This window comes from Hemitrygon akajei, chromosome 12 (genome assembly GCF_048418815.1).
Source record: "Hemitrygon akajei chromosome 12, sHemAka1.3, whole genome shotgun sequence".
Classification (NCBI taxonomy): Eukaryota; Metazoa; Chordata; class Chondrichthyes; order Myliobatiformes; family Dasyatidae; genus Hemitrygon; species Hemitrygon akajei.
In genome coordinates this window covers 35,135,781-35,163,132 of record NC_133135.1, presented here as the reverse complement: position 1 = coordinate 35,163,132, position 27,352 = coordinate 35,135,781, and the positions used below count along the sequence as shown (strand labels likewise).

At 39.4% G+C, this 27,352-nt stretch overlaps 1 protein-coding gene across 1 annotated transcript in view; it reads right to left on the bottom strand.

Moving 5' to 3' along the window:
* The window catches only part of eif2b3 (eukaryotic translation initiation factor 2B, subunit 3 gamma), a 135,496-nt gene that overhangs the window by 37,351 nt on the left and 70,793 nt on the right, over nt 1-27,352 (bottom strand). Inside the window, exons 7-9 of the mRNA XM_073062893.1 lie at nt 17,434-17,561; nt 16,041-16,231; nt 3,110-3,187 (exon numbers count right to left, since the gene is read on the bottom strand). Coding sequence (XP_072918994.1) covers nt 3,110-3,187; nt 16,041-16,231; nt 17,434-17,561 — 397 coding nt within the window. The remainder of the gene's footprint in view (nt 1-3,109; nt 3,188-16,040; nt 16,232-17,433; nt 17,562-27,352) is intronic.

Genomic DNA, 27,352 nt, shown 5'->3' with positions numbered 1-27,352 from the left:
AGTAAAAATGTACATCAAAGTACTTCCTAATTCCAGGTATTACAAAAGAAAATATTTAATGATTCACAGGCAGCCAATAAGCAACAGGCCAACTCAATCCCATTTGAAATGGACTTTGAAAATCCAGGTCTTACTATGAAATGTTAAATTACACAAAATGCACAGAAGCTGTAATAGCTGTAGTATAAAGATAAAGCAGGGAGAAAAAGAGAATAATTAATGTTGGTTTAAATGTAGCAGTGTATGAAAAAGGGAGAGAGAGAGAAGGGGAGACAGAGATAGAAGAGGGGAAAAGATGTAAAACTGAACAAAAGACGATAAGCACAAAGAGATTTTTCTAAACACTTGGACAACAACGTTAACAAAATAGTTTCTGCATTGCAAAATTACTGATGCATGACTCTGTTGTAAAGTTTAAATAGTAATATTAGTATCAATAGAACTACTGAATGACTGTCTTGGAAATTAACAAATGAAATAATCCAAAATAGCATTACATTAATATTCACGTTCCTTTCAATTTCCCTCAAATGCTTGAAATACTATGAAATATTTAATTAAGATGATTTTAATATACAAATGGAGGAACTGCCTTATAGTGAAACAGGAGGACTACCATTAATTACAGCTTACTGTACTCCAGTGCATCTTCTACTGCTAAACTCTGTGTGTGGGCTGATGGGTTACTTACTTTAGTCAATGTTTGTTTTGTCCAGCTGAGCAATGCTTCTGGTGTTAAAGACACACAAAGCCCACCCAGGGTTTTGAAAGGCAGCCCATCCTTTCCATCTTATGTGGGATTGATGTAAATAGAACAGGAACTTCCTGTTGTAAGTCTGGTTCCAAGTATTTTCCTCACTTCTTTATCCACACAGTCCAACCATATAATCATACATATAAATAAATGGGGGAAAAGTCACCTACAGAAAATGATTAGAAGGGAAATACTCTAGAGCATATATGTCAAACTCAAGGCCCGCGGGGCCAAATCCGGCCCGCGGTGGAATTATCTTTGGCCCACGAGATAATATCTAATTACTATTAAAGCTGGCTCCAGTAATCGAAGCGCCTATGGCGTATGATATGGCTAATGCTGAGTTTATTCAGGTACCAGGTTTTCAGGGTTTTTAGTGTTTATTCGGCAGTCTTCTTCATAAGAAACGGAATTTGTAAAGTGAAATACTTTGTAGTTATAGCAGAGACAGACACGAGAGCAGGCTGAAAAAACGGAGGTAACGAAAGCTGCGTTCGCACGCGTCCGACTGATCCAGCTGCATTTTGCTCAATCCGGCCCGTGACCTAAAATGAGTTTGACACCCCTGCTAGAGCTTAGTCATAGAATCATATAGCACAGAAACAAGACTTACCATGAGCATGCTGATTATCAAGAATTCACCCATGCTAACCTATACAGCAGCACTTGTAGCTTTCTATGCCTTAGTGATTCAAATGCACATCTTGATACTTGCTGAATGCAGTAAGAGTCTCTGCCCTAAGCAACACCACAGGCAGTGCATTAGGTTCTAACTGATAAAGGGAAAGGTAAACTAAAGTAGAGGGAGAGGTAGATGGGGGAATAGATTAAGGGGTATGATTAGCTTATGATCAATTGTCTTATAGGTGCCTTATGTTACTGAGCAGTCAGAAAGAAACTCTAACTGGCAATAGGTGACGCACTAGGCATTGTTCTCTAAAAGTGCTAAACATAACTAAACATGGGTATAGTATGATTGAAGGGGCATCTCAAGGCATAACTAACTATGGGACAGAACGTTCGAGAGAAGGGGGAAGTGTCAGGGGGATGCGCCAATATGAGGAAGTTAAATTGTATCCAGGCTAGTCTTGGCAGAAATAATTATAACTAACCAATAATGATTTTACATCTAATTGTATCTTAGCATGTGATCAAAACTATTCTAAAACTGTATTAACTCATGTAATTATAATATTTCCTGTAATAATCAATGTAATAAATTGTGTGGAACTGTATGCGGGGGAGGGCAGTGTCTCTTTGGGAGATCAGTCTGTAACTTCCCCCACAGCATGCTATGAAGAAAACGTGAAGTTTGACGAAGTATTGCTTATTTTATGGTTTTATTGAATTCGCGGTACCTTGCATTATTGCATCGGGTTGATCCGCCTTTGACACTAACCACTCTCTGGGTGAAAAATTTCTACCCCAGACCTCCTGTAAACCTCCTAATCTGTAGCTAAACATGTCCTCTCGCTGTAGCAACCTCTGCTATGGGGAAATGTTTCTTACTATCTATCCTCATAACTTTGTGTACTTCAGTGAAGTACCCACTCAGTCTCTTAAGATCCAAGGAAAACAAATCTGGTCGATCCAATCTCTACTCTTAACTGAAAATTTCTATCCTATGAATCTCCTTGGCACTCGTTCCAGTGCAATCACATCCACCTTCTAGTGTGAATATCAGAGCAGCACATTAGAAGTACTTCAACAGTGGCTTAGCCAATGTTTTATAAAGTTATAACATAATCTTTCTGTTGGAATACCATATTCCGTTATTAACAAAGGCAAGTATGTTAGATGCTTTTTTAACCACCCTATCTACCTGTTCTGCCAACTTCAGGGATCCTTAGACTCGTACATCGAGGTCAGTCTATTCCTTAGTGCTCCCTTGGGTTCTACCGTTCATGTCCTAAGCTTTATTAGTTCTCCAAAATGCATCACCTCATACTTATTGGGACTAAATTCTATCTGCTATAGCATACTACATCTTAATATTGGCAGGTATAGAGAAAATCAAAACAATAATTGCTTTAGAAACATTTGTTCACTATCCTGGTTTGTATATTATCACCATCTGTATAAACTGAAGTTTCCTTTATGTTTTGCCTCAAATTAGGTCAGAAACCATCCTTTTGTCTTTCTGTGCATTGATTTTAATAGTTGGTTAACTGAATGTAATACTTTTTCTGTCCACTCTATTTGAATCAAACAGAGACAAGTATTCTTGCTACAGTAGGAACCCAACTAAACAATCAAATTCTGAATGATTTGGGAAGAATAGAGTGAACTGTACTTAGACTTGAATTAGAAATCACAAGGTTAGCTGACACATGATTTATGCTTCTCACTACTCACCATATACGTATCAGTAACTTGTGCCCAAGGGTGTATTAGTGATTCTTCTTGGGATAAAGCAGTTAAGAACTTAGGAGCCTGAAAGATAAAACACAAGACCAGATTACTCACCATAATGTCTGGAAGGGAATAAAACAAATGAAGTGCATGTATCAAGTATTCCAAAGAATGGACAAAGGATATTGAAAGACCTTTTCTCTCAATGACATATTTCTCTTTGGTATGCCTTCCTTGATTACTATGATTAATCCATGGGCCTGACCAAGTGACCAAGACAAATTTCACAACATATGCCAGCAATATTAAACCCGATTCTGAAGTTATGGAAAGCAAAGGAGATTGCCAAGGCCCTGGCAGAGACGTTTATAACTTCACTAGACATAGGTCAGGGAAAGGTGACCAGTGAGCCTTACATTAGTGGTGGAAATGTTATTGAAGGAGTGATTATCGGCCGAAACGTCGACAGTGCTTCTCCCTATAGATGCTGCCTAGCCTGCTGTGTTCTACCAGCATTTTGTGTGTGTTGTTGTTTGAATTTCCAGCATCTGCAGATTTCCTCGTGTTTGTACTGGGAAAAACTGGTTTATACTGGTAAAATCTGGTAAAAAAAACTGGTAAAAACTGGGACAAAACTGGTTTATGCTGGTAAAAACTGGTTTATACTGGTAAAAACTGATTAAAAACTGGTAAATACTGGTAAAAAATGGGTTATACTGTTAAAAACTGGAAAATACTGCTTTATACTGGTAAAAACTTGTTTATACTGGTATATAGTGGTAAAAGCTGGTTTATACTGGTTTAAACTGGTCAAAATAGTTTATGCTGGTTTATGGTGGCATAAACTGGTTTATACTGGTAAAACTGGTTTATACAGTAAAAACTGATTCATACTGGTAAAAACTTGTTTATTCTGGTTTATACTGGCATAAACTGGTTTATACTGGTCAAAATAGTTTATACTGGCATAAACTGGCTTATACTGGTAAAAACTGGTTTATACAGTAAAAACTGGTTTACCCTGGTAAAAACTTGTTTATACTGGATTTTACTGGTAAAAACTGGTTTACCCTGGTTTATGCTAGTTGATACTGGTAAAAACTGGTTTATACTGGTAAAAGCTAGTTTATACTGGTAAAAACTAGTTTATACTGGTAAAATCTGGTTTATACGTAAAAAACTGGTAAGAAACTGGTACAAAACCGGTAAATACTGGTACAAACTGGTTTATACTGGTAAAAACTAGTTTATAGTGGTTTATATTGGTAAAAACTGGTTTATGCTAGTTTTGTACTGGTAAAAACTGGTTTATACTGGCTTATACTGGTAAAAACTGGTTTACATTGGTAAAAATTGATTTATACTGGTTTATACGATTAAAAACTGGTTTATACTGGTAAAAACTGATTTATACTGGTTTATACTGATAAAAATTGGTTTATACTGGTAAAAACTGGTTTATACTGGCTTATACTGGTAAAAAAAAAACTGGTTTATACTGGTCAAAATGGTTTATGTTGGTTTATACTGTTAAAAACTGGTTTATGCTGGTCAAAATAGTTTATACTGGCATAAACTGGCTTATACTGGTAAAATCTGGTTTATACGTAAAAAACTGGTAAGAAACTGGTACAAAACCGGTAAATACTGGTAAAAACTGGTTTATGCTAGTTTTGTACTGGTAAAAACTGGTTTATACTGGCTTATACTGGTAAAAAAAACTGGTTTATATTGGTAAAAATTGATTTATACTGGTTTATACTGATAAAAACTGGTTTATACTGGTAAAAACTGATTTATACTGATAAAAACTGGCTTATATTGGTAAAAACTGATTTATACTGGTTTATACTAATAAAAACTCGTTTTTACTGGTAAAAACGTGTTTATAGTGGTAAAAACTGGTTTATACTATTAAAAACTCAGTTTTACTGGTAAAAACTGCTTTCTACTGGTAAAACTGCTTTATACTGATAAAAACTGGTTTATATTGGTAAAAACTGATTTATACTGAAAAGCTGGTTTATATTGGTAAAAACTGATTTATACTGGTTTATACTATTAAAAACTGGTAAAAACTGGTTTATGCTGGTTAAAATCAGTTTATACTGTTTTATACTGGTAAAAACCGGTTTATACTGGTAAAACTAGTTTATACTGGTTTATTAGGGAGGTTTATTTGGCTTGTTAGGGAGAGTAAGGAGGTGATAGACAGGAGCTATAGGCAGGTGGTCACCCCAGGGCCACACAAAACAGGTAAGTGAAGGGCGTCAGGTAGTGGAGAGCATCCCTGTGGCTGTCCCCCTTAACAATAAGTACTCCATTTTGAGTGCTGTTGGGGAGGACAACCTACCTGGGGAAAGCAACAGTGGCCGTGTCTCCGGCATTGTCTGGCCCTGTGGCTCAGAAGGGTAGGGAATGGAAGAAGAGGGCAGCAGTAATAGGGGACTCCATAGTTGGGGGGACAGATAGCAGTTTGCCTCCCAGGTGCCTGGGTTTGTGATGTTTCTGAGCACACAAATGGGAGGGTGAGCAGCCAGAGGTCGTGGTCGATATTGGTATCAACGACACAGGTAGGAAAAGGGTAGGGGTTCTGAAAGCAGAAAACAGGGAGTTAGGAAGCTGAGAAGCAGGACCTCAAAGGTAGTAATCTCGGGATTGCTGCCTGTGACAGTGAGTATAGGAATAGAATGAGGTGGAGGATAAATGCAGGCTAAAGGATTTGAGCAGGAGGGCAGGGATACAGATTTTTGCATCATTGGGACCTCTTATGGGGCAGGTGTGACCTGTACAAAAAGGACAGGCTGCACTTGAATCCCAGGGGGATCAATATCCTGGCGGGGAGGTTTGCTATTGCTTTTGGGGAGGGTTTAAACTAGATTTGCAGGGGGTTGGGAACTGAAGTGAAGAGACGGAGGATGGGGAGGTTGGAGCACAAGTAGAGACAGCTTGTAGGGAGTTTGTAAGGAAGGATAGGCAGATGTTAGATTAAAGATGCATTCAGCCTGATGGTTTGAGATGTGTCTATTTTAATGCAAGGTGTGTCATAAACAAGACAGATGAACTTAAGAGTGTGGATCAATACATGGAACTGTGACATTGTGGCCATTACAGATACTTGGATGTCTCAGGAACAGGAATGGCTGCTGCGTGTGCCAGCCTTTAAATGTTTCAAAAAGAACAGAGAGGGAGGCAGAAGAGGTGGGGGCATGGCATTGCTAATTAGGGATAGTGTCACGGCTGTAGTAAAGGAGGAAGTCATGGACAGATTGTCTACTGAGTCAGTGTGGGTGGAAGTCAGAAACAGGAAAGGGGTATTAACTCTAATGGGTGTTTTTATGTCAACCCCCTCCCCCGCCACCAGTAAGAGGGATATCGAGGAGCAGATAGGGAGGCAGATTCTGGAACAGTGCAATAGTAATAGGGTTGTTGTGATGGGAGATTTTAACTTTCCTTATATTGATTGGCATCTCCTTAACACAAGGGTGGAATTTGTTAGGTGAGTTCAGGAAGGTTTCCTGACAGATATGTAGATAAGCCATCTAGAGGAGAGGCTGTACTTGAGCTGGTATTAGTAAATGAGGTTCGGTGTCAGGTCTCTCAGTGGGAGAGCATTTTGGAGGTAATGACCACAACTCTATCTCCTGCTCCATGCCATTGGAGGGGGATAGGAGCAGACAATTTGGGAAAACTTTTAGTTGGGGTAGGGGGAAATATGATACTAATAGGCAGGAACTTGGGAGCATAAATTAGGAGCAGATCTTCTCAGGGAAATGCATAGCAAAAATGCAGTAAATGTTCAGGGAATGTTTGCATGGAGTTCTGCATAGGTATGTTCCATTAAGGCAGGGAAAGGATGGTAGGGTTAAAGAACCATGGTGTACAAAGTATGTAGAAAATCTAGTTAAGAAGAAAAGAAAAGCTTACAAAAGGTTCAAGAAAATAGGTACTGTTAGAGCTCTAGAAAATTACAAAGTTGCTAGGAAGGAGCTTAAGAATGGAATTCGGAGAGCCAGAAGGAGTCATGAAAAGACCTTGGTGAGCAGGATTAAGGAAACCTCCAAGGCATTCTACAAGTATGTGAAGAGCAAGAGGATGAGCTGTGTGAGGATAGGACCAATTAGGTGTGATAGTGGAAACTGCTGCATGGAGTTGGAGGAGGTAGCAGAGGTACTTAATGAATATTTTGCTTCAATATTCACCAGGGAAAGAGACTTTGTCAATTGTGGGGATGACCTACAGCGGACTGAAACGCTTAAGCATATAGACATTAAAATAGAGGATTTGCTAGAGCTTTTGAGAAGCATTAAGTTAGATAAGTCACCAGGACCAGATGAGATATACTCCAGGCTACTGTGGGAAGCGATGAAGGAGATTGCTGAGCCTCTTGTGATGATCTTTTCATCATCAATAGGTACGGGAGAAGTACTGGGGGATTGGAGGGTTGCAAATGTTGTTCCCTTGTTCAAGAAAGGGAGTAGAGATAACCCAGGAAATTATAGACCAGTGAGTCTGACTTCAGTGGTAGGCAAGTTGTTGGAGAAGATCCTGAGAGACAGGATTTATGAGCAATTGGAGAGACATACTCAGATTAGGGATAGTCAGCATGGCTTTGTCAAGGGCAGGTCATGCCTTACAAGCCTGATTGAATTCTTTGATGAAGTAACAAAACACATTGATAAAGGTAGAGCAGTAGATGTAGTGTATATGGATTTCAGCAAGGCATTTGATAAGGTTCCCCATGCCAGGCTCCTTCAGAAAGTAAAGAGACATGGGATCCAAGGAGACCGTGCTTTGTGGATCCAGAATTGGCTTGCCCACAGAAGGCAAAGGGTAGTTGAAGATCGTTCATATTCTGTATGGAGGTCAGTGATCAGTGGCATTCTGCAGGGATCTGTTCTGGGACCACTCCTCTTTGTGATGTTTATAAATGACCTGGATGAAGAAGTAGAAGGGTGGGTTAGTGCGCTTGCTGATGACACAAAGGTTGGGGGTGTTGTGGATAGTCTGGAGGGTTGGCAGGGGTTACAGTGGGACATTGATAGGGTGCAGAACTGGGCTGCGAAGTGGCAGATGGAGTTCAACCCAGATAAGTACAAACTGCTTCATTTTGGTAGGTCAAATTTGAATACAGAATATTAATGGTAAGACTCTAGGCAGTGTGAAGGATCTGGGAGATCTTGAGGTCCGTGTCGATAGGACACTCAAAGCTGCTGCGCGTGTGAGTTTTGTTAAGAAGGCATACGTTGTGCTGGCCTTCATCAACCGTGAGATTGAGTTGAAGAGCTGTGAGGTAATGCTACAGCTATATAAGACCCTGGTCAGACCCCACTTGGAGTATTATGCTCATTTCTGGTCACCTCTCTAATAGATAGAGAGAGAGTGCAAAGGAGATTTACAAGGACTTTGCCTGGATTGGAGGGTGTACCTTATGAGAATAGGTTAAGTCTACTTGGCCTTTTCTCCTTGGAGCGATGGAGGATGAGAGGTGACCTGATAGAAGTGTAAAAGATCATGAGGGGCCAGAGGCTTTTTCCCAGGGCTGAAATGGCTAATATGGGGAGGGGGGGGGGGTATAATTTTAAGGTGCTTGGAAATAAGTACCAAGGGGATGTCATGGGTAAGTTTTTCACACACAGAGTGGTGGGTGCATAGAATGCAGTGCTGACAGCGGCGGTGGAAGTGAATACAATAGGGTCTTTTAAGAGCCTCTTAGATAGGTACATGGAGCTTAGAAAAATAGAGGGCTATGCGCTAGGGAAATTCTAGGCAGTCTCTAGAGTAGGTTAAGTGGTTAGCAAAACATTGTGGGGCAAAGGGCCTGTAATGTGCTGTAAGTTTCTATGCTCTGTGTTCTACTAATGCCTGGCTAGCATGCAGGACTGCAATGATAGCTCACATTGCTTGCCTCAGCCCAACCAACCGCCCTCACAGGCAGCATCTCGACACTAAAACCTCATGATTAATTGCCGTGGGAGTGTCAGGGGAGCACGGCAATTCACACCAGGTTGAGAACAGCATTATGCAGCCTCAAGTGGATCTCTTCATTCAAAAACCGGGGGATGGGAGAGAATTACATTGCTATCAATGGTCAGACTGGAAAAGCTATTAGACTGTGGGAATGCACTAAACAGGATACCCACAATTCCTAAATTATGTTAGCCATGGCTATTCAAAGAGGCAGTCTTGAATATAGTCAACTGTGTGTTATATGTTCCACTTCAAGTTGTTCTCATGTATTATGGTTGCTTTGTCATGTTTTAACAAAAAAGATAAATAAAACTCAGTAATAGACACATAATTCTTTTCAACAGTGCTCACCTAACAGGGATAAATGATTATGTATTCTATGTTTCAACAACATGCCATGTCAAAAGCTTTTTTCTTTTTCATTTTTTCAGTTATAATTTTAAACTTAGTGCCTGTTACCAATTCACAACCATGGAGAAAACATTCTTTTAAGAAAGCTCAATTTTCAAAGTCTCCTTTAAACTTCAACAATTTGTTTTTTTCCCATCGATGAATCAATTTTTCTAAGCACAACTTTTCACCTTTATTAGCATCTGAACAAATCATTTCTGCATCCTAAAGAAATGCTAATGACATTGCTTCAATGAAATGCGTAGATGTACATAAAATACTCTGATCTTCGCTTGGTACAAATTCATCATTATCTCCTCCTCACTGACAATCAACATAGGCATGTACGCTTGCTTAGCTCACTGCTCTATTGTTTCTACCCTCATGAATGTGTGGCTATGCACGGATCTAACACCATCTGTAAATTCACCAATGACACCACTATTGGCAGAATCTCAGATGACAAGGAGGTGTACAGGAATAAAAGAGATAAACTGGTTGAATGGTGTCGCAACAACAAACTTGCACTCAATGTATACAAGCAAGACCAAGGAAATGACTGAAATTCAGGAAGGTGAAGTCAGGAGAACATATACCAATCCTGACTGAGGAGTCGCTGGTGGAAAGGATGAGCAGCTTTAATACCTCAGAGGATTTATCCTGGGCCCAATACATTGATGTAATCATGAAGGAGGAACACAGTGGCCAAGGAGATATGCTATGTTACCAAAGACTCCAGCAAATCTCTACACATGTACTGTGGAGAGCACCCTGACTGGTTGCATCACCACTTGGTAAGAAGGTTCCTTTGCACAGGATTGAAAGAAGCTAAAGAGAATTGCAGACTCAACCAGTTCCATCACAGGCACAAGCCTCACCACCAGTGAGGACATTTTCAAAAGGTGGTGCCTCCAGAAGACAACATCATTAAGGACAGTCACCCCCTGAGACATGTTCTCCTCACATTACTATCATTTGGGAGGAGGTACAGAAGCCTGAAAACCCACACTCAACGTTTTAGGAACAGCCTCTTCTCCTCCATCATCAGATTTCTGAACAGTCCATGAACATTAACTTGCTATCCCTCTTTTGCACAATACATTTTTTTATTCTACAATGCAGTGATTTTTTTTGTCTTGCACTGTACTGCTGCATAAAATCACAAATTTTATGGCATATGTCAGTGATATGAAACCTGATTCTGATTGTACATTGGTGCTCAGTATTACATTTAATATTTTATCAATATTTCTAATTGCACCTTTAACCATTACACCAAGGTTAAGAGTTTGCAGAAATCCACAAATCACTTTAAATAAAGCAATCACAGTATATGTTCAATAAATATTGATCAAATCATATAGATAATTTCTCTACAATCTGAATGGTGCCACATAAACTCCTATACCCTCATGAGAGATGATGAGGTCAAAGCCTAACTTTTCCAATGAAACCTCTCTATATGAAGAGGGAAAACCAGTCTTCCCTCTCCATATTGACCGATTCCACCAGCGATCAAAAAACAGGTAGCCAGCACTCACCTTCTGCATTCATCTCGATGTTCCAATCTCCTTCATCGCTTTAATTGGTGAACAATCGAAGTGTTAATTGGCAAAATGGAACTGAGTATCAGGTCACAAGTTTCGCGCACACTGCCTCTGCCTCCCAGAATCCAGCTGGAGATTGCAAAGCACTGAAACAGCCAAGCCATCTCCAAACTGTAGATCACAGGCTCCAACAATTACAGAATCACATTCAAGATGAAAAACAAACGTAAAAGACATAAAGGAAGTAAAATATATGGTTTCATGATTTATCCAGAAGATTTTGACTGAAGGAGTGTTGTATACAGGGGCTAAATTGACCAGAAGTCATGTTGTGCGTAGTATAGCAGTTCTCCAGCATTGAACTACTGTGGGAGCACAGGTTTCATTAGAAAAATTAGACTTTGACCCCATCCTATATATATTAATGCCATTTAGGTAGCTTATAACCAGATGACATAAACATCGGTTTCTCCTTCAGGTTTTTTTCCCTCCTCCTTCATACTTCTTCTACTCCCCACTACTCTATCCTCTTACTTCTTCTCCTCACCTGCCAATCACCTTGCCCGGTGCCCTCGGTTCTTCCATTTTACCTATGGTCTACTCTTCTCTCCTATCAGATTCCTTCTTCTCTAACCCTTTACCTTTCTCACCCACCTGGCTTCACCTATCACCTTCTAGCTAGTCCTCTTTCCCTTTGCCCCACCTTTTTATTATGACATCTTCACCCCTTCGGTCCAGTCCTGAAGGAGGGTCTCAGCCCAAAAGGTTAACTGTTTATTCATTGCCATAGACGCTGCTTGACCTGCAGAGTTCCTCCACCATTCTCTGTGTGTTGTTCTGCTCTTAAAGCACTGAGTGTGTGTTTCAGGCTCCTGTAGCTCCTTCTTGATTGTAGCAACTAGAAGAGGGTATGTCCTGGGCAATGGGGGTCCTTAGTGACAGATGCTGCATTTTTGAGGCACTGCCTTTTGGAGATGACCTAGTGCCCATGATGCAGCTAGCTGAGTTTGCAACTTTCTGCAGCTTTTTCTGATCCTGTGCAGTGGCATCTCCATACCACACAATGATGCAACCAGTTAGAATGCTCTCCATAGTACATTTGTAGAAATTAGCGAATGTCTTTGGTGACATGCCAAGTCTCCTCAATATACTTCCTCATGAAGTATAGTTGCTGTCATGCCTTCTTTGTAATTGCATCAATATGTTGGTGTAAGGATCAATATAAGGAACTTGAAACTGGTCACCCTTTTCACTGGTATCCCTCGATGAGGATCTGTATGTGCTCCCTTGACTTCCCTTTCTTAGTCTATAATTAATTGCTTGGTCTTATGAATATTGAGTACAAGGTTGTTGCTGCAACACCACTCAGACAACTGATCTACCTCAATCCTCTATGCCTCCTCATCATCATCTGTAATTCTGCCAACAACAGTTGTGTCATCGGCAAATATATAGATGGCATTTGAGCTATGCTTAGCCTCAATAGTCATGAATGTAGAGGGAGTAGAGCAATGGACCAAGTACACATGCTTGGGGTGTGCCAGTGTTGATTGTCAGTGAGGAGGAGGTGTTATTTTCGATCCACACTGAATATGGTCTACCACCTGCTGTCAAAGGTTTAGTTAATATCATTGTCATACACAAAGCTGTCAAGCAATTGGTTACTTCTCATAGAGTCATGGAATCATACAGTATGAAATCAGGCCACACACACACAATGCTGGAGGAACTCAGCAGGCCAGGCAGCATCTATAGAAAAAAGAACAGTTGACGTTTTGGGCCGAGACTCTGTGGCAGGACTGCTGAGTTCCTCCAGCATCTTGTGTGTGTTGCTTGGATTTCCAACATCTGTAGATTCCCTCTTGTTTATTCTCACAAATCAATGAATATTTTGAAAAAATAAGGTCACTCCCTACTTGTACATAGTTTTCTCCTTTCGCATGTTCTTTCTTTCCTCTCTTTTCTGTAAGTGTATACCTCAGATAAATAGTATGTGGAGATTTGCGGCATATATGACTATATGATATATATGTACAATATCTGAAATACATCTGAAGTTTGATGATGAACTTCAATAAAAAATAAATTACAAAAAAAAGAAAACAGGCCATTTGGCTCCAAATGCGTAACCACTGGACACCCATCCACATTCATCCTGTCTTCCAGCACTTGATCCACAGCCTTCTGTGCCGAGGTGATTCAAGTGCAAGTCTACAAACTTCTTTAATATTGTCAGCAACTTTGCTATCACATTCTCTGAAGCAGAGCATTCCAGGTATTCACCATTCTTTGAGTGAAAAGGGTGCCACCTCTCATAAGAAGAAAAACTTCCCTGCAGTCTACCCTATCTATACCCCTCATAATTTTATACAGCTCAATTATGTTCCCTCTTAAATTTCCTGACTCCAGGGAAAACAGAACCAGCCTCTCCAGTTTCTCCTTGTATCTGAAATGCTCCATCCCAGGCAATACCCTGGTGAATCTCCTCTAGACCTTCTCCAATACCATCACATCCTTCCTACAGTGTGGTGACTAGAATTATATACAGTGATCTAGCTGAGGTTTGACCAAGATTAATAAATTTGGAGCATAACCTCACTATTTTTATACTCAATGGCCCTGACAAATGAAGGCCAGTCTTCTACTTGCCTTCTTAACCATGTTCCATATAAGTACTGCCATCTCAGATTATCTTTGGACTTGCACACCAATATTCCTGTGTTCCGCAATGCTCCCTAGGTCATAACCTTTCATGATCATGTCCTATTCTTATTAGTATTGTCAAAGGCATCATCTCATATTTGTCATGGTTAAGCTCCATCTGCCATTTCTCAGCTCATTCCACCAACACATCAATATCACTCTGTAGCCCAAGACTATCCTCAAACTGTCAACAACTCTACCAATCTTCACATCACCTGCAAAGTTACTGATCATACCTCCCAAAACTGCATCCAAATGACTCACACACATCACAAACAGCAAGGGTCTCAACACTGATCCCTGAGGAACACCACTAGTTGCAAGTATGCCATCTTGGACAATGTCTCCCATCCGCTCCATAATGTACTGGTTAGGCACAGGAGTACATTCAGCCAGAAACTCATTCCTCCGAGATGCAACACTGAGCGTCATAGGAAGTCATTCCTGCCTGTGGCCATCAAACTTTATAACTCCTCCCACTGAGCCAATAGGCTGGTCCTGGACTAATTCGCACTTGGCATAATTTACTTATTATTATTTAATTACTTATGGTTTTATATTGTTATATTTCTACACTATTCTTGGTTGGTGCGTCTGTAACGAAACCCAATTTCCCTCGGGATCAATAAAGTATGTCTGTCTGTCTGTCATACAATCACAAAAACAACCTACTACCATCACTTTTATCAACACACACAAAACGCAGGAGGAACTCAGCAGGCCAGCCAACATCTATGGAAAAGAGTAACCAGTTGACGTTTTGGGTCAAGACCTTTCATCAGGACTGGGAAAAAAAAAAAGAGAAGTCACAGTAAGAAGGTGGTGGGTGTGGAAGGAAGAAGCATAAGGAAGTAGGTGATGGGTGAAGCCAGGAGAAGGACAGGGGTGAAGTAAAGAACTGGGAAGTTGATTGGAAGACCGCTGATGGATGCTGGAGATTGGGAGACTGCTTCACCGAGCACCTACTCTCCGTCTGCCAGAAAAAGCAGGATCTCCCGGTGGCCACCCATTTTGAATTCTTACTTTCCACTCCCATTGCGACACATCAGCCCATGGCTTCCTACACTGCCGCGATGAAGCCACACTCAAGTTGGAAGAACAACACCTTAAATTCCATCTGGATAGCCTCCAACCTGATGGCAGAACACCTATTTCTCGAACTTCCAGTAATTCCCACTGCCCCCAACTTTACCATTCCCCCATTTCCTCTCTTATCTATCTCCTTATCTGCCTATCACCTTCCTCTAGTGCTCCTCCCCCTTCCTTTTCTTCCATGGTCACCTACCCTCTCCTATCAGACTCCCCCTTCTCTAGCCCTTTGTCTCTTTCCCCGATCAACTCCCCAGCTCTTTACTTCCACCCCTCCCTCCACTCCAGTTTCACCTATCACCTACCACCTTGTACTTCTTCCTCCCCCCCCCTCCCCTTACCTTCTTACTTTGACCTCTCTTTTTTTTTCCAGTCCTGATTAAGGATCTTGGCCCAAAAGTCAACTGTTTGCATAGATGTTGGCTGGCCTGCTGAGTTCCTCCAGCATTTTGTGTGTGTTGCTTGGACTTCCAGCATCTGCAGATTTTTTCTTGTTTCTGGTCCATTACTTTATCAGTCTAGGTTCTAGCTTGCCAATTTGTTCTGGATCCAATGAGCTGTAAACTTTTGGACCAGTTTCCCATGGGGGACATTGTCAAAGGCCTTAATGAAGTCCACATAAACCACATCTACGGCACTCTCCTCATCTATACATTTTGCTACAACCTCAGAGATATCAAACTGCTTCTTGGTCAGATGAGAACTGACGCTAACAAAGCCAATTACCGTCAGTCTCTGGTTCCAAATGATCATTAATCCTGTCATCTGAATGTTTTTTCCAATGGCTTCCCTACTACTGATCTCTTTGAACATTTCCAATACCCTCAGTCATTTAAAGGAGGGGTAAACTCCCTTCAGATGCCAACCAAGAATTTCTATATTTATGTAACTTTATTTGGCAGTAAATTGGTGCACGTGATTTAAAAACAAAATCAATGTAGTATGTCGGTTAAGCTGTTAAATCTTCAAAGTAAATCCTGTTCGCTCATTGCAATATTTAATTACACTATATACAGTATAGCCAAATTCTGGTTCAAACTCAAAAGTGACACTTTATTACCTCCTAGAAATACCATCAGCAAAATCTGTAGCAATTAAAAATGATCTTAACTCATTTTTAACTAATCCACTCTGATCTGCATTGAGACAACCAATCTTTAATGGGACTCATCCCTCTGCTGGTGATTTTTCCAAGTCAAGCAGAAGTAAAAACTACTAAGCAAGATACACCTTACCTGTCGGTTGGCTTCAATATATGAAGGTAGGGTGTTTACACGATAACACATCCCTTCTTCCATAATATGGACATAGCAGCGAAGTTTCGTTCCATGATATGGATCACTCATATCTCCATGATGATCATTCCAAAATGATTTTTCCCTGGCTAAATTCAGAAGATCATCCTCTTTTGTGTAACTGAATATATCTTAAATAAACAAAGAAATAAACCTGTAAATACTTAAATAAACAATGAATTAGATAGCATGTACAATATAAACATTAAAAAAAACAAAAAGTGATGCCAAAGCATCATGTGGAGAGAGAAACAATTAGCATTTTAAATCTGAAGCACTTCAGCAAAATTAGCAGAGTAACAAGTTGGTCCAGAAAAAGTGGGAAAGTAGGAGAAGGCAGTAGTTGAAGCAAAGGGAATTTCTCTGATATGCTAAAAACAATGTGGCCATTAACATCACAGACTTTACATCAGCAACACATTAGACAGTCAAAGTAGTTTAGCTGCTCCTTAAAGGCCACAATATTTCACACTATCAGAGAAATTACCATTTTATTGTGTTCTTTAAAAATTCCCCAATATCACACCATCTTCCAATCCAGCCCTTATTTTCTGCATTCTGACCTGAAACCAAATGGTATTCTTAAACAATTATTTTTAAGATATTTGTTTCCTCCAGTTTTGTGGTTGATTGCATCCAGACTTTGCTCAGGTGGAAGAACGTAGTATTTCATGTGGTGAGTGTTATACTTCAGATGTTATATACTCCTTTCAACTACCTGTATTTTGCCTACAAGAAGTTTGTGCCATCCCTCATGCTACTTCTTTATATTGAATTGCCTTGAACTAAGGATTTCCATGAATAGATGAGGCTATTATATATTTTCAAGGATGCTTTGATAATATCTTTGAAGGATTTCCCAATTCTCGAGACAAAGCTTAAAGGCGAGTCCTTTGTTATTTTTAAGTAGTATGGTATCAAGCAACCGAACGGTATCCCGAGAATTAGAACTCACGGAGTATGATCGGCAACTGAGTGTTGGGAATTCTGGCCTTGGGGAGGTTCATACATCTTGCCAGTGGATTTGGAAGATTTTGCAAAGAAGACTTCTTCAGTGTTTTGGAGTAATGTTGTAGGTTATCCATGTCTCCAAGGCATATAGGAGAGTGGATCACCACAAACATAAAGGTTGGACTGAAGTGTTGACTTTAAACACTTTTACCCAGTCAGTCATAAGCTGTCCTGGCACACTAAAGCTGGTGGCGAATTTCACCATCAGGCACTTGACATGAGAAGTGATCCATATTTTCCACAGTCTGATCATTAAGGATGTTTTGTGCTGGGATTTATACAATTAGAAGACCTATTACTCATGCATATATACACAACATACCTGCAGGCTTTGAGGTTTTCTTCTGATCTTCATTTATATTATCTTTAGAAAGCTGAGCAGAATTAGGCGAAACAAACTGCTTTTGGACTAGATACGGAATCAATTCACCACGGATTGATGTGAAAGACCTTTGAAGAGAAACATTTTCATTACCAATAAACAGAAGTGCTCTTCAGACCTAGCATGCTTTTAATAACATTCTGGTGTGCTGAAATTACATGCAAGGGATTAAAAATGCAGGATGCCTGACATAATATCATACTTTTCTGTGGCCCTATGTAAAACAAAAGGTAAAATACTTATTCCCAGGAGGAGCCAACCCCAGCCATTCTCTCACACCTTGGCAGTAAGTACTCTGTTAGAAATTAATTTGACCATTGTCCTCTCAGCAGTTAAGCAACGCGCTTCTTGTATAATTCAGGGTTCTTAGTTTGGGCATATATTTGATCCAAATCTTTAATCTGGTTAATGAGGTCTGCTCGATCTGCACGGGATCTTCTATTGAGATTTGCTGTGTTAGAGATTATTTGACCCCTCAGATATGCTTTCATGGCATCCCAGACAATCTGGGATGGCACTTCAGGTGATGTATTTGTGTTAAAATAAAAGGTTATCTGGTCCTTAATAAATTTTACGAAATCATCATCCGATAATAAAGTTGAATCGAACCGCCAGTGTTTGTTCCTCTGAGGGAGGCCAGGAAAGTTCAGAGAGAGTGTAATTGGGGCATGGTCAGAAATCAGTATACTCTGATACTCACAAGAGTGGGCAAATGGGATAAGTTGGTTATCGAGTAAGAAATAGTCAATTCTAGTGAAGGTATGGTGAACATGTGAGAAAAAAGAATAATCTCTCTCCATAGGATGGAGGAAACACCATATATCAGAGATACCAAAATTAGAGAGAAACGATTGAATAGCTAAGGCAGATTTAGTAGGTGATCTGGTAACAGAGGACGATCGGTCCAGTTTAGGATCCAACCAACAGTTGAAGTCACCACCCAGTATAAGAGAGTATGAGTTTAAGTCTGGTAGTGAGGGAAAAAACCGTTCAAAAAAGTTAACATCATCAAAGTTGGGGGCATACAGGTTTGCTAGTGCAACTTTAGTGTTATATAGTTTACCAGAAACAATAATAAAACGGCCATTTGTATCAGATATTTTATTATGGAGTTCAAAAGGAATATTTGAGTTAATAAGAATGGAAACTCCCCTAGCTTTAGCGGCAAAGGATGAATGAAAATGCTGACCCGCCCACTTTGACAGAAGCCGGGAGTTATCAAAACAACGAATATGAGTTTCTTGGAGGAAAGCAATGTCAGCTTTGAGTTGTTTAATATGTGAGAATACCTTCCTCCTTTTAACAGGGTGGTTCAATCCCTTTACATTCTAGCTCACGAATTTAAGTGCACTAACCATTATCAATTACTAATGCATAAAAGGCAGCAGGCATATAAAAAGTCAAGCAGTACAATAGCAGTCTGGGAGCAGAGATGTAAACATAGATTCGTAAGGTCAAAATATAAACATGTCCTAAGCAATAAAGAGATGCTGGAACTGGAAAATCCACCCCACCCGCACAACCCAAAACTAGACGGCTACCAAAACAAGTAGCTAGCTCTACCAAAAAAATTAACCCAAATACAACTTACAGATCTGTGTCATTATCAACAGTTCCGTATAAATACTATAGCAAATAATAACTAGTTTATGCACTAGAAAACATAACTACAGATTAGAATACCTTCTGCAGAAATATAAAACTTAATACAGAGAAAATTGGAAGAAAACCAAAACTAACCTACCCGCGAAAAATTATAGAAGAATAAAGTAAGAGAAAGGGAAAAAAAAGGTAAGAAGGAAAAAGAAAAAAGAAGAGGAAGGGGAAAATTATAAATTCAAGGCGAGTATTTATCAACCATTTACAGAGAAGGGAGAAAAAAATTCAGAGATTAGAAAAAAGGGGTGAAGAAAAGAAAAAGATAAAATAAATAAATATTTAAAACAAAGGAAAAATAAATCAGCAGTTGAACTGTGAACCGACAAACAGGGAGGCCTTCACTAAAGACTTCGAACCTCCAAAACAAGTTAGAGTTAGTTGTAGAACTCTGTAGGTAAAGTTATACAAGAATAAAAATAGATTACACACACACCAAATCCCGGGAGAGATTGTCAACAGCCCTTAAAGTTTCAATGAATAATGTCTGAGTGATTCAAGTGAATTCCGAGTCCAGAGAAAGTAATTTTACCATGAGGAGTACTTATCCACCATTTTAGGAGGTCCGATCAGATTCCGAAGATGACTGGATAGCCGGAAGACTTGCCACAAACGCTTCAGCTTCCTTCGCTGATTTGAACCACTTGTATTTCCCGGTATTAAGCTTGATTCGTAGATCGGCAGGATTACGAAGGGAAGGTTTGAAACCACAATCAAAAAGCACTTTCACTGTGCCTTTAAACAGCGCGCATCTTTAAGGTCTGGGGTGCAAGATCTTCCACAAAGCGAATGGTTGTATCCTTGAAAGGAAGCGACCCCCTGCGACGCGCCTCTACGATCAGACTGTGTTTTACCTGGTATTGATGGAAACACAAGATTACTGGTCGCGGGCGGGAGCCCAGAATTCCGGGGGGAACGTAAACTCTGTGTGCCCGTTCGAGCTCGGACGGCTTCAGAAGCAAATCTTTCCCGAATAACTCACAGAGAAACTCGGCGAAAAACTTCACGGTTGATCCCTTTTCGGTCGCCTCTGGCAATCCCAGAATTCTGATATTGCAGCGTCTACTGCGATTTTCGGGATCCACCATTTTGGAAAGAAGTTTGTTAGATTTTTCCTCTAAACTGGAACAGAGAGTCTCCAAGTATCGAACACGACTTTCTAAATCTTCAGAAGTCGAATCGATGCGAGATAAGTGTTCAGCATGTTTGTCCACTTTATCGTTGATCCGATCCAGTTTGTCTTCTAACTGTTTGAAAGCGATTTTAAATTCCTTTAAGATTTCGTCTCGGAGCTTTCCAAGCGCAACCATCGTCTCGTCCGATGGGGTCATAGCTTCTTTTCTCCCGGATTTAGAACTCTTGCTAGACATTGTAAGTTAGATATATTCACAGGCAAGTAAGAGATACCGAAATAATTCCTAACTAAGGTTTAAAAAATGGAGACATTTAGTGCAAAGATAGCGACAGTAACGGAACAAAAGTTCAGAGCAGCTAAACAATCGCCATCTTACCGGAAGTTCGTAAAAGGGATTCTCAGCAGTTAAGCAGAGTGGAAAAGGTCAGACAGAAAAGTGGATTGGGAGTGTAGGATCAACCTATTCCATTCTGATTATTCAGACAGGCTTGAAAGCCCATATATTACATCTGCTTCTATGTTTTCAATTAATCCTTATAAACATGGCATACAGTATTTAGTTATACCTACAAATCCAAACACAAACTATTGGATTATTAACAAAGCATAACAGTTAAATCACTTTTGCATCAGTAAACAATCAAGTGTTACTAAGATAAAGGGATCTTAATTTGGACTGATATACAGAAGCAACATCAATTAAAACATTCTGTAGTTTATTCTAGTATCTAATGACACATTTACCATAAGCAATGTTTGGACTAAGGCTGTCATAGTAGTGGGAAATATTAGTAGTACATCTGGCAGTGTCTGTGAAGATCGAAACAGAGTGAACATTTCAGATCAATGATGTTGCACCAGAACCAGGAAAATTTAGAAACCAAAAATATTTTAAATTGCTGAGAAAGTGGAGGAGCAAAGCAGGATAGAGGAAATTTCTGTGATAGGGGTGGTGAGGTGAAGCAGAGAAAGAGCAGAAGTCAAGGAGGAGAGAAGGAAGTTCTATGGGATAAGAACAGGCCGAAATAAAGCAAGTTCCACATTAGGACCGAAATAAATCATTAACATGGTTTTAAAATTGCTACATAGTGAAAGCTAACAACGTGAATGGCTGAAATGCTTCATTCTCAGAGGAGCTCAGTGGTTTTCATGCACGCTTTGAAAGGAAGAATAAAATTACATCTGTGCGAATCACTGCAGTGTCTTGCAATCCTCTGCCTCGGAGGCCAATGCCAGAACCTCTTTCAAAGGATGAATACCCGCAAGGCATCAGGCCCTGATGATATACCTGGTAGGGCTCTGAAAACTTGTGCCAACCAATTGACAGGAGTGTTCAAGGACACCATCAATCTCTGACAGCTGCAGGTGGAGGTTTCCACCTGCTTCGAAAGTGTGACAATTATATGCGCCGAAGAAGAGCAGGATCAGCTGCCTCAACGACTTTCATCCAGTGCCACTAACATCTAATGTGATGAAGCACTTTGAGAGGTTGGTCACTCACTGCTAGAAACAATTCTTGCCTAAGCAAGGACCCGGACCTGCTGTAATTTGCCTAAAACCACAATAAGTCTACAATGGATGCTATCTTGCTGGCTCTCCAACTGGCCTTGGATCACCTGGGCAATAGTAATGCCTACATCAGACTGCAGTTTATTGATAGCAGCTCAGTGTTCAACACAATCACACCCTCAGTTCTAAAGAACAAGCTCCAAAATTTGGGCCTCTGTACCTCCCTCTGCAACTGAATCCTTAACTTTCTCACCACAGTCAGTGCGGAGTGGAAACAATATCTCCACCTTGCTGACAATCAACACTGGTACACCTTGAAGATTTGCGCTAAGCCCACTGCTCTACTCCCTCTACACCCACGACTGCGCAGCTAGGCACAGCTCAAACGCTATTTATAAATTTGCCGATGACATAACTATTGTTGGCAGAATTTCAGATGGTGATGAGGCGATGTACAGGAGCATGAGAGATCAACAGGTTGAGTGCTATCACAACAACAACTTTGCACTCAACTTCAGTAAGACCAAGGAAGTGATTGTGGACTTCAGGAAGGGGACACACCAGTTCTCATCAAGGGAACAGCAGTGAAAGCGTGAGTAGCTTTAAGTTCCTGGGTGTCAACATCTCTGAAGTTCTATCCTGGGCCTAACATGTCCATGCAATTGCAAAGGAGGCACAACAATGGCTATATTTCATTAGGAGTCTGAGGAGATTTGGTATGTCACCAAAGATACTCGCAAATTTCTACAGATGTACCATGGAGAGCATTCTGAATGGAGGCATCACCATCTGGTATGGAGGGGCCACTGCACAGGATCAGAAAAAGCTGCAGGAAGTTGTAATTTCAGCTAACCCCATCATGGGCACTAGCCTCCCCAGCGTCGAGGAAATCTTCAAACTGTGATGCCTGAAAAAGGCAGCATCCATCATTAATGACCCCTCATCATCCGGGACCTGTCCTCTTCTCATTGCTACAATTGAGGAGGTGGTACCAGAGCCTGAAGATACACAATCAATGTTTCAGGAACAGCTTCTTTCTGTCTGCTATTAGATTTCTAAATGGAAAATGAATCCATGAATATTAACTCATTTATTTCCTGTCTGTTTGCACTACTTATTTAATTCTTTATACTTACTTACTGTAATTTATAGTTTTTTATTATTATATATTGCAATGTACTACTGCATTAAAACAACAAATTTCCAACATATGCACATGATATTAAACCGGATTCTGAAAAAGCCAAAGTGCTGTCTCAGAAATGGGAAATATAAACTTACTGTAATGTGCAAGACCTGTTTTAAAAGCTTTAGAGCTGAGTGAAACCAGAATTGTCTGGTTTATGATTGAAAGCTGAAGGCCACAGCTACTCATTTACCATTTTAAATCACAGGACGCAGACGCACCAATCTGCTAACAAACAAAAGGACACAAGCTATCTTATTTAAATTGATTCTTAACTCTGACACTAACCAATCCTCATTGGGAAAGTACAAGACTTTTTTAAATTTCATATTAGTAACAGGAAATATGTTCTGCATCAGGCTCAACATTGAAGCTAACCTTGCTTCAGTCTGATGATTGCTGCCATTTTGGTCGGCGCAGTTTATCAGATTTCGCATGACACTGACAACGTGGGGTTTGACTCTGTTTTTGTTACCCTGCATTAAATAAGATAAAATGCAATTTTAAACCTTCCCAGTAACAAATTCTTCTTACACAATAAACAACCATTTTCCTAAGAACCACAGGTATCCATTATACAGAGATATAATATGCATTTAATGCCTTGCATAAATAAGCAAAGTGACCTGAATCAGCAGCACTCATATTTTTAATCAGGTAATTAAATTCACACTATGGCCCCTAGTACAGCATAGTGGTTAGTGTAGTGCTTTATAGTGCCAGCGATAGAAAGAGTTTATATGTTCTCTCAATTACCGTGCATCTCATTCAGGTGCTCTGGTTTTCTCCAACAATCAAAAAAGATATATGGGGTATGGTTAGTAAATTGTGGGTATGCTGTGTGGATGCCAGAAGCGTGGCTTTACTTACAAGCTACCCCCCTACATCACAATGACACAAATGACAGATTTCACTGCATGAAATATGGCAAAAAAGCTAATCTTTAAGTTCTAGATTGACTCCCTCCAAAATCTACTTTTCTTCTAAACTCCAGTGGATACAAGCCTTGTCTTGTCTCTTAAGACAACTTACCTATTGTAGACATTAGTTTAGTAAACAGCCAAATATGATCTTGGTAATGTCCTATTAACTACAACATAATCTCCCCACTATTATATTCAGTTTATGCAGTAGGACCTGGATAATTTCAAATGCAAATGAACATTTCCATCATTGAAGCAAGCTGCAATGATTAATTCCAACAAGACAGATCGAACTTCCTACCCATGGCAAACAACATTGCTGAATTCCCGTATTTGAATCGGGATGTTACCCCTATCATTTCCTTCACAATTATTAAGCTGACTGCTCCGTTCCCAGGCTTTGTTCTCTTCTTTCTTTGTTAACACTAATTATCTGCCAAGTTTCTTCTTATCAATCCAACAGAAAAGGGCCTCAGATTCTTGCCTGTGTTAGAAAAGAATACGGAACTTTGCATAATTTTCAGTGCCCCAAAGAAGATGAACAAAATCAGAATAGTTAAGTAGTTATTTTCATATTAATCTTGTACAGGTATTGGTTTTTCATTTTTAACATACAATAGCACAACAACTAGAAAGGTTGTTATTATTTACAGGAAAATATGAAGTACATGCAGATATTATAGTAACATATAAAGTATATCCTTTCTATTTCAACTGGCTTATTATATACCCAGACCACTAGCGTTTGCCCATAAGAGCAAATGGGCAGCTAACAATAACGTAAATGTTTCCTAGACAATTTAGCTTATTATGGGCCATTATTATGAATGGAAGTGAAAGATTCATAAGCCCTCTTCAGTAACCTTTATGCAAATCAATTGTTTTTTTACATATGTATGCCAGAACGTCCTATGGCATATATGCTCCTGCTGTTCTGCTAGATTTACACTGAAGGTCCAGACTAAACTATTAGTTTTCCTTGAATGCTCCTTTATCACAACTGTTAGGCTCTTTAGCGTGCCCTTTAAGAATGGAAGAGATTAGCAAAATTAGATACTCTTTCAGGTGGTCTAAATACAGCTGCCTGGAAGATTCGTTAAAGAAATAATAAATTTCAAAGAGAGGTTCGAGTTTAGACCATGAATACCTGCTAGACATCTGCATACCGTATGTTTGGTCTTATTAAATAGATATTTCATTCTGACTGCTTTTATTGTTACTAAAATTTCAGAATTTATATAAACATTTGTATAGTTAAGTTTATTTCTGTACAGTTTTACATTAACAGCAAAATGAAAACTTGGAAAGATACATTACTGAATAGTTTCAATGAAACAGAAACTCTTTTGTAGGCCTAAGTAAACACATTTGAGAAAGTAGTATACATGTTAAAAAAAACTTAAATAGAATTTCACAATATTCTGTCTCAATTCTTTACAGTCCTTGTGGTAATATGATTCCATTTTCATTATGTTTATTTGGGAAAGCATACAGGCAGTCAAATCTCCTTCTTAAAAACTCTTTGGGAGTGGTAAAATTATCATTCTTAAAACCCTGGAATTACATAATAAAGGTACCATCTGGAGAGTAGTAATAATGATTTATAGGGAAAGGAGGGTTGAAGGATATAGGAGCTGTCAAGTATCAAAATCACTCAAGAAGTGACAGACTCATTGAACAAAGCTGGCTATCCTTGTCCTTAGACTTTCTAAAGTTACCATCTTTCAGTAAACAATACACAAGATCTAAGGATAAGGGTATTATCCCACATAATGCTCAACTCTGATGTAAAGGAAAAGCTTGCTGCAAACCTTTCCTTTCAACCTATGTAAAAGTAGTAAATCTAAGACTTAAAATCAATCATTCTGTTGTTAAGAATGCTTCTATGAAACCAGCAGGAAATTATTTTCAAGACACTGCAGCACTGCAGACACTGGATATATGAAATAAAAACAAAGCCTGGAAATGCTCTCTGGCGTAGGCAGCATCAATAGAAAGAGAGAGAGTTTGCCTATCAGGCTGATGTTCCATACCAATGATGAGTTTTCAAACCAAATTTGAATTGCTTCTCTTTTCATGGATGTTGTCTGACCAGGTGATTATTTTTATTAACTTAAATTTTTATTCAGAATATTAGTTTCTGTAATTTTTATTTTTTTGTTCTTCAAGTAAGACATGGAAATTTGAAAGTTACAAAGCTTGATGGACATACAGTAGCTCAAATCTAACTGATTGTGTACTTTACACAAGGCTTCACTTGATAGATTATTCCATCAAGGGATCGCCTGATGCAAAGTATATTGTTCCTTTTTGCGACTTGTGGTGCATCCGGCGACATTTTTACCATTTCCGTAGAATTTGACTTTTTGTCTTACAAGGCCAAGTTGCTAGCTCGATGCTCAGCCCAGCAAAATGGAAAGCATGCCAAGAGTCAGTTGGATTCAAATTTGGGACCATTCACCTCAATGTCTGGTGCTGATGCCGCTACACCACCAGCTGGCAAATAAAGTTACTATATTCACAATGCAACTCAGCTTCAAAGAGGATTAGAAGAAAACTTTTGAATATATTTGCAGGAAAATGTGTCAGATAATATCGACCCTAATATTGGCTTGCAAATTGTGGTCATTGCCTCTGCTGTTCCTATCATTTCAAATGAGCTAATCACAATCAGTAGCCACATTGCATGATCACAACTCCACTTTCTAACCCTGTTGACAGAAAGTTATGTCAATGTTTCCAAATGATAAACATGGACATTTGTAAAAAGTTGAAAAAATTTGAAATAATAAATTATATATATTCAAAAGGCATGAACATATTGTTAATTAAATCAAAGACACTATGAAGTAAGGAAAAGTAATTAAGAAATTTAGGCGATCTTACTTTATAACATCCACTCAAAGAAATGAAGATGCACAAAATATTTGGCACAAAGCAGTGGTGCCAGATACAAAACACATTCAGCCTGTCATGCTTAACAGGTTACAAACTGCTCCTAGACATGACAGAAAATCCAGGAATGGACAGCAGGATAAGCATCTGACCTCCATCACATTCCCAACTTTTGCAGAGCAGTGAACAAGCACGCAATGTTGAAACAAACTATCATTTGCATCATAGTGAAATTTCTGAAAACAGTGACTAAACTTCAGTAGTAGTTTAGTTGTGAAGCATATTGGAATCTCCTGAGAGAGTGAAAGGTATCATTTAAATGCAAGTTCCTTTTATGATTTTATGAGGCCTCTGCCATTTGTATCAATCTAAATCGGTTCTGACCAATTAAAAGAAAAATTCCAAATAGATTTGATTTGTCTGCAGTAAAATGGGAATTCAAGACTTGTCAAGTTTTTTTCTTGATATTTTCTTTTATTTACCATTACTTTTTTTTCCTACTGTGAATACATATCTCAATAGATTTTGCCGCCTTAACAATAAGCTGAACAGCAT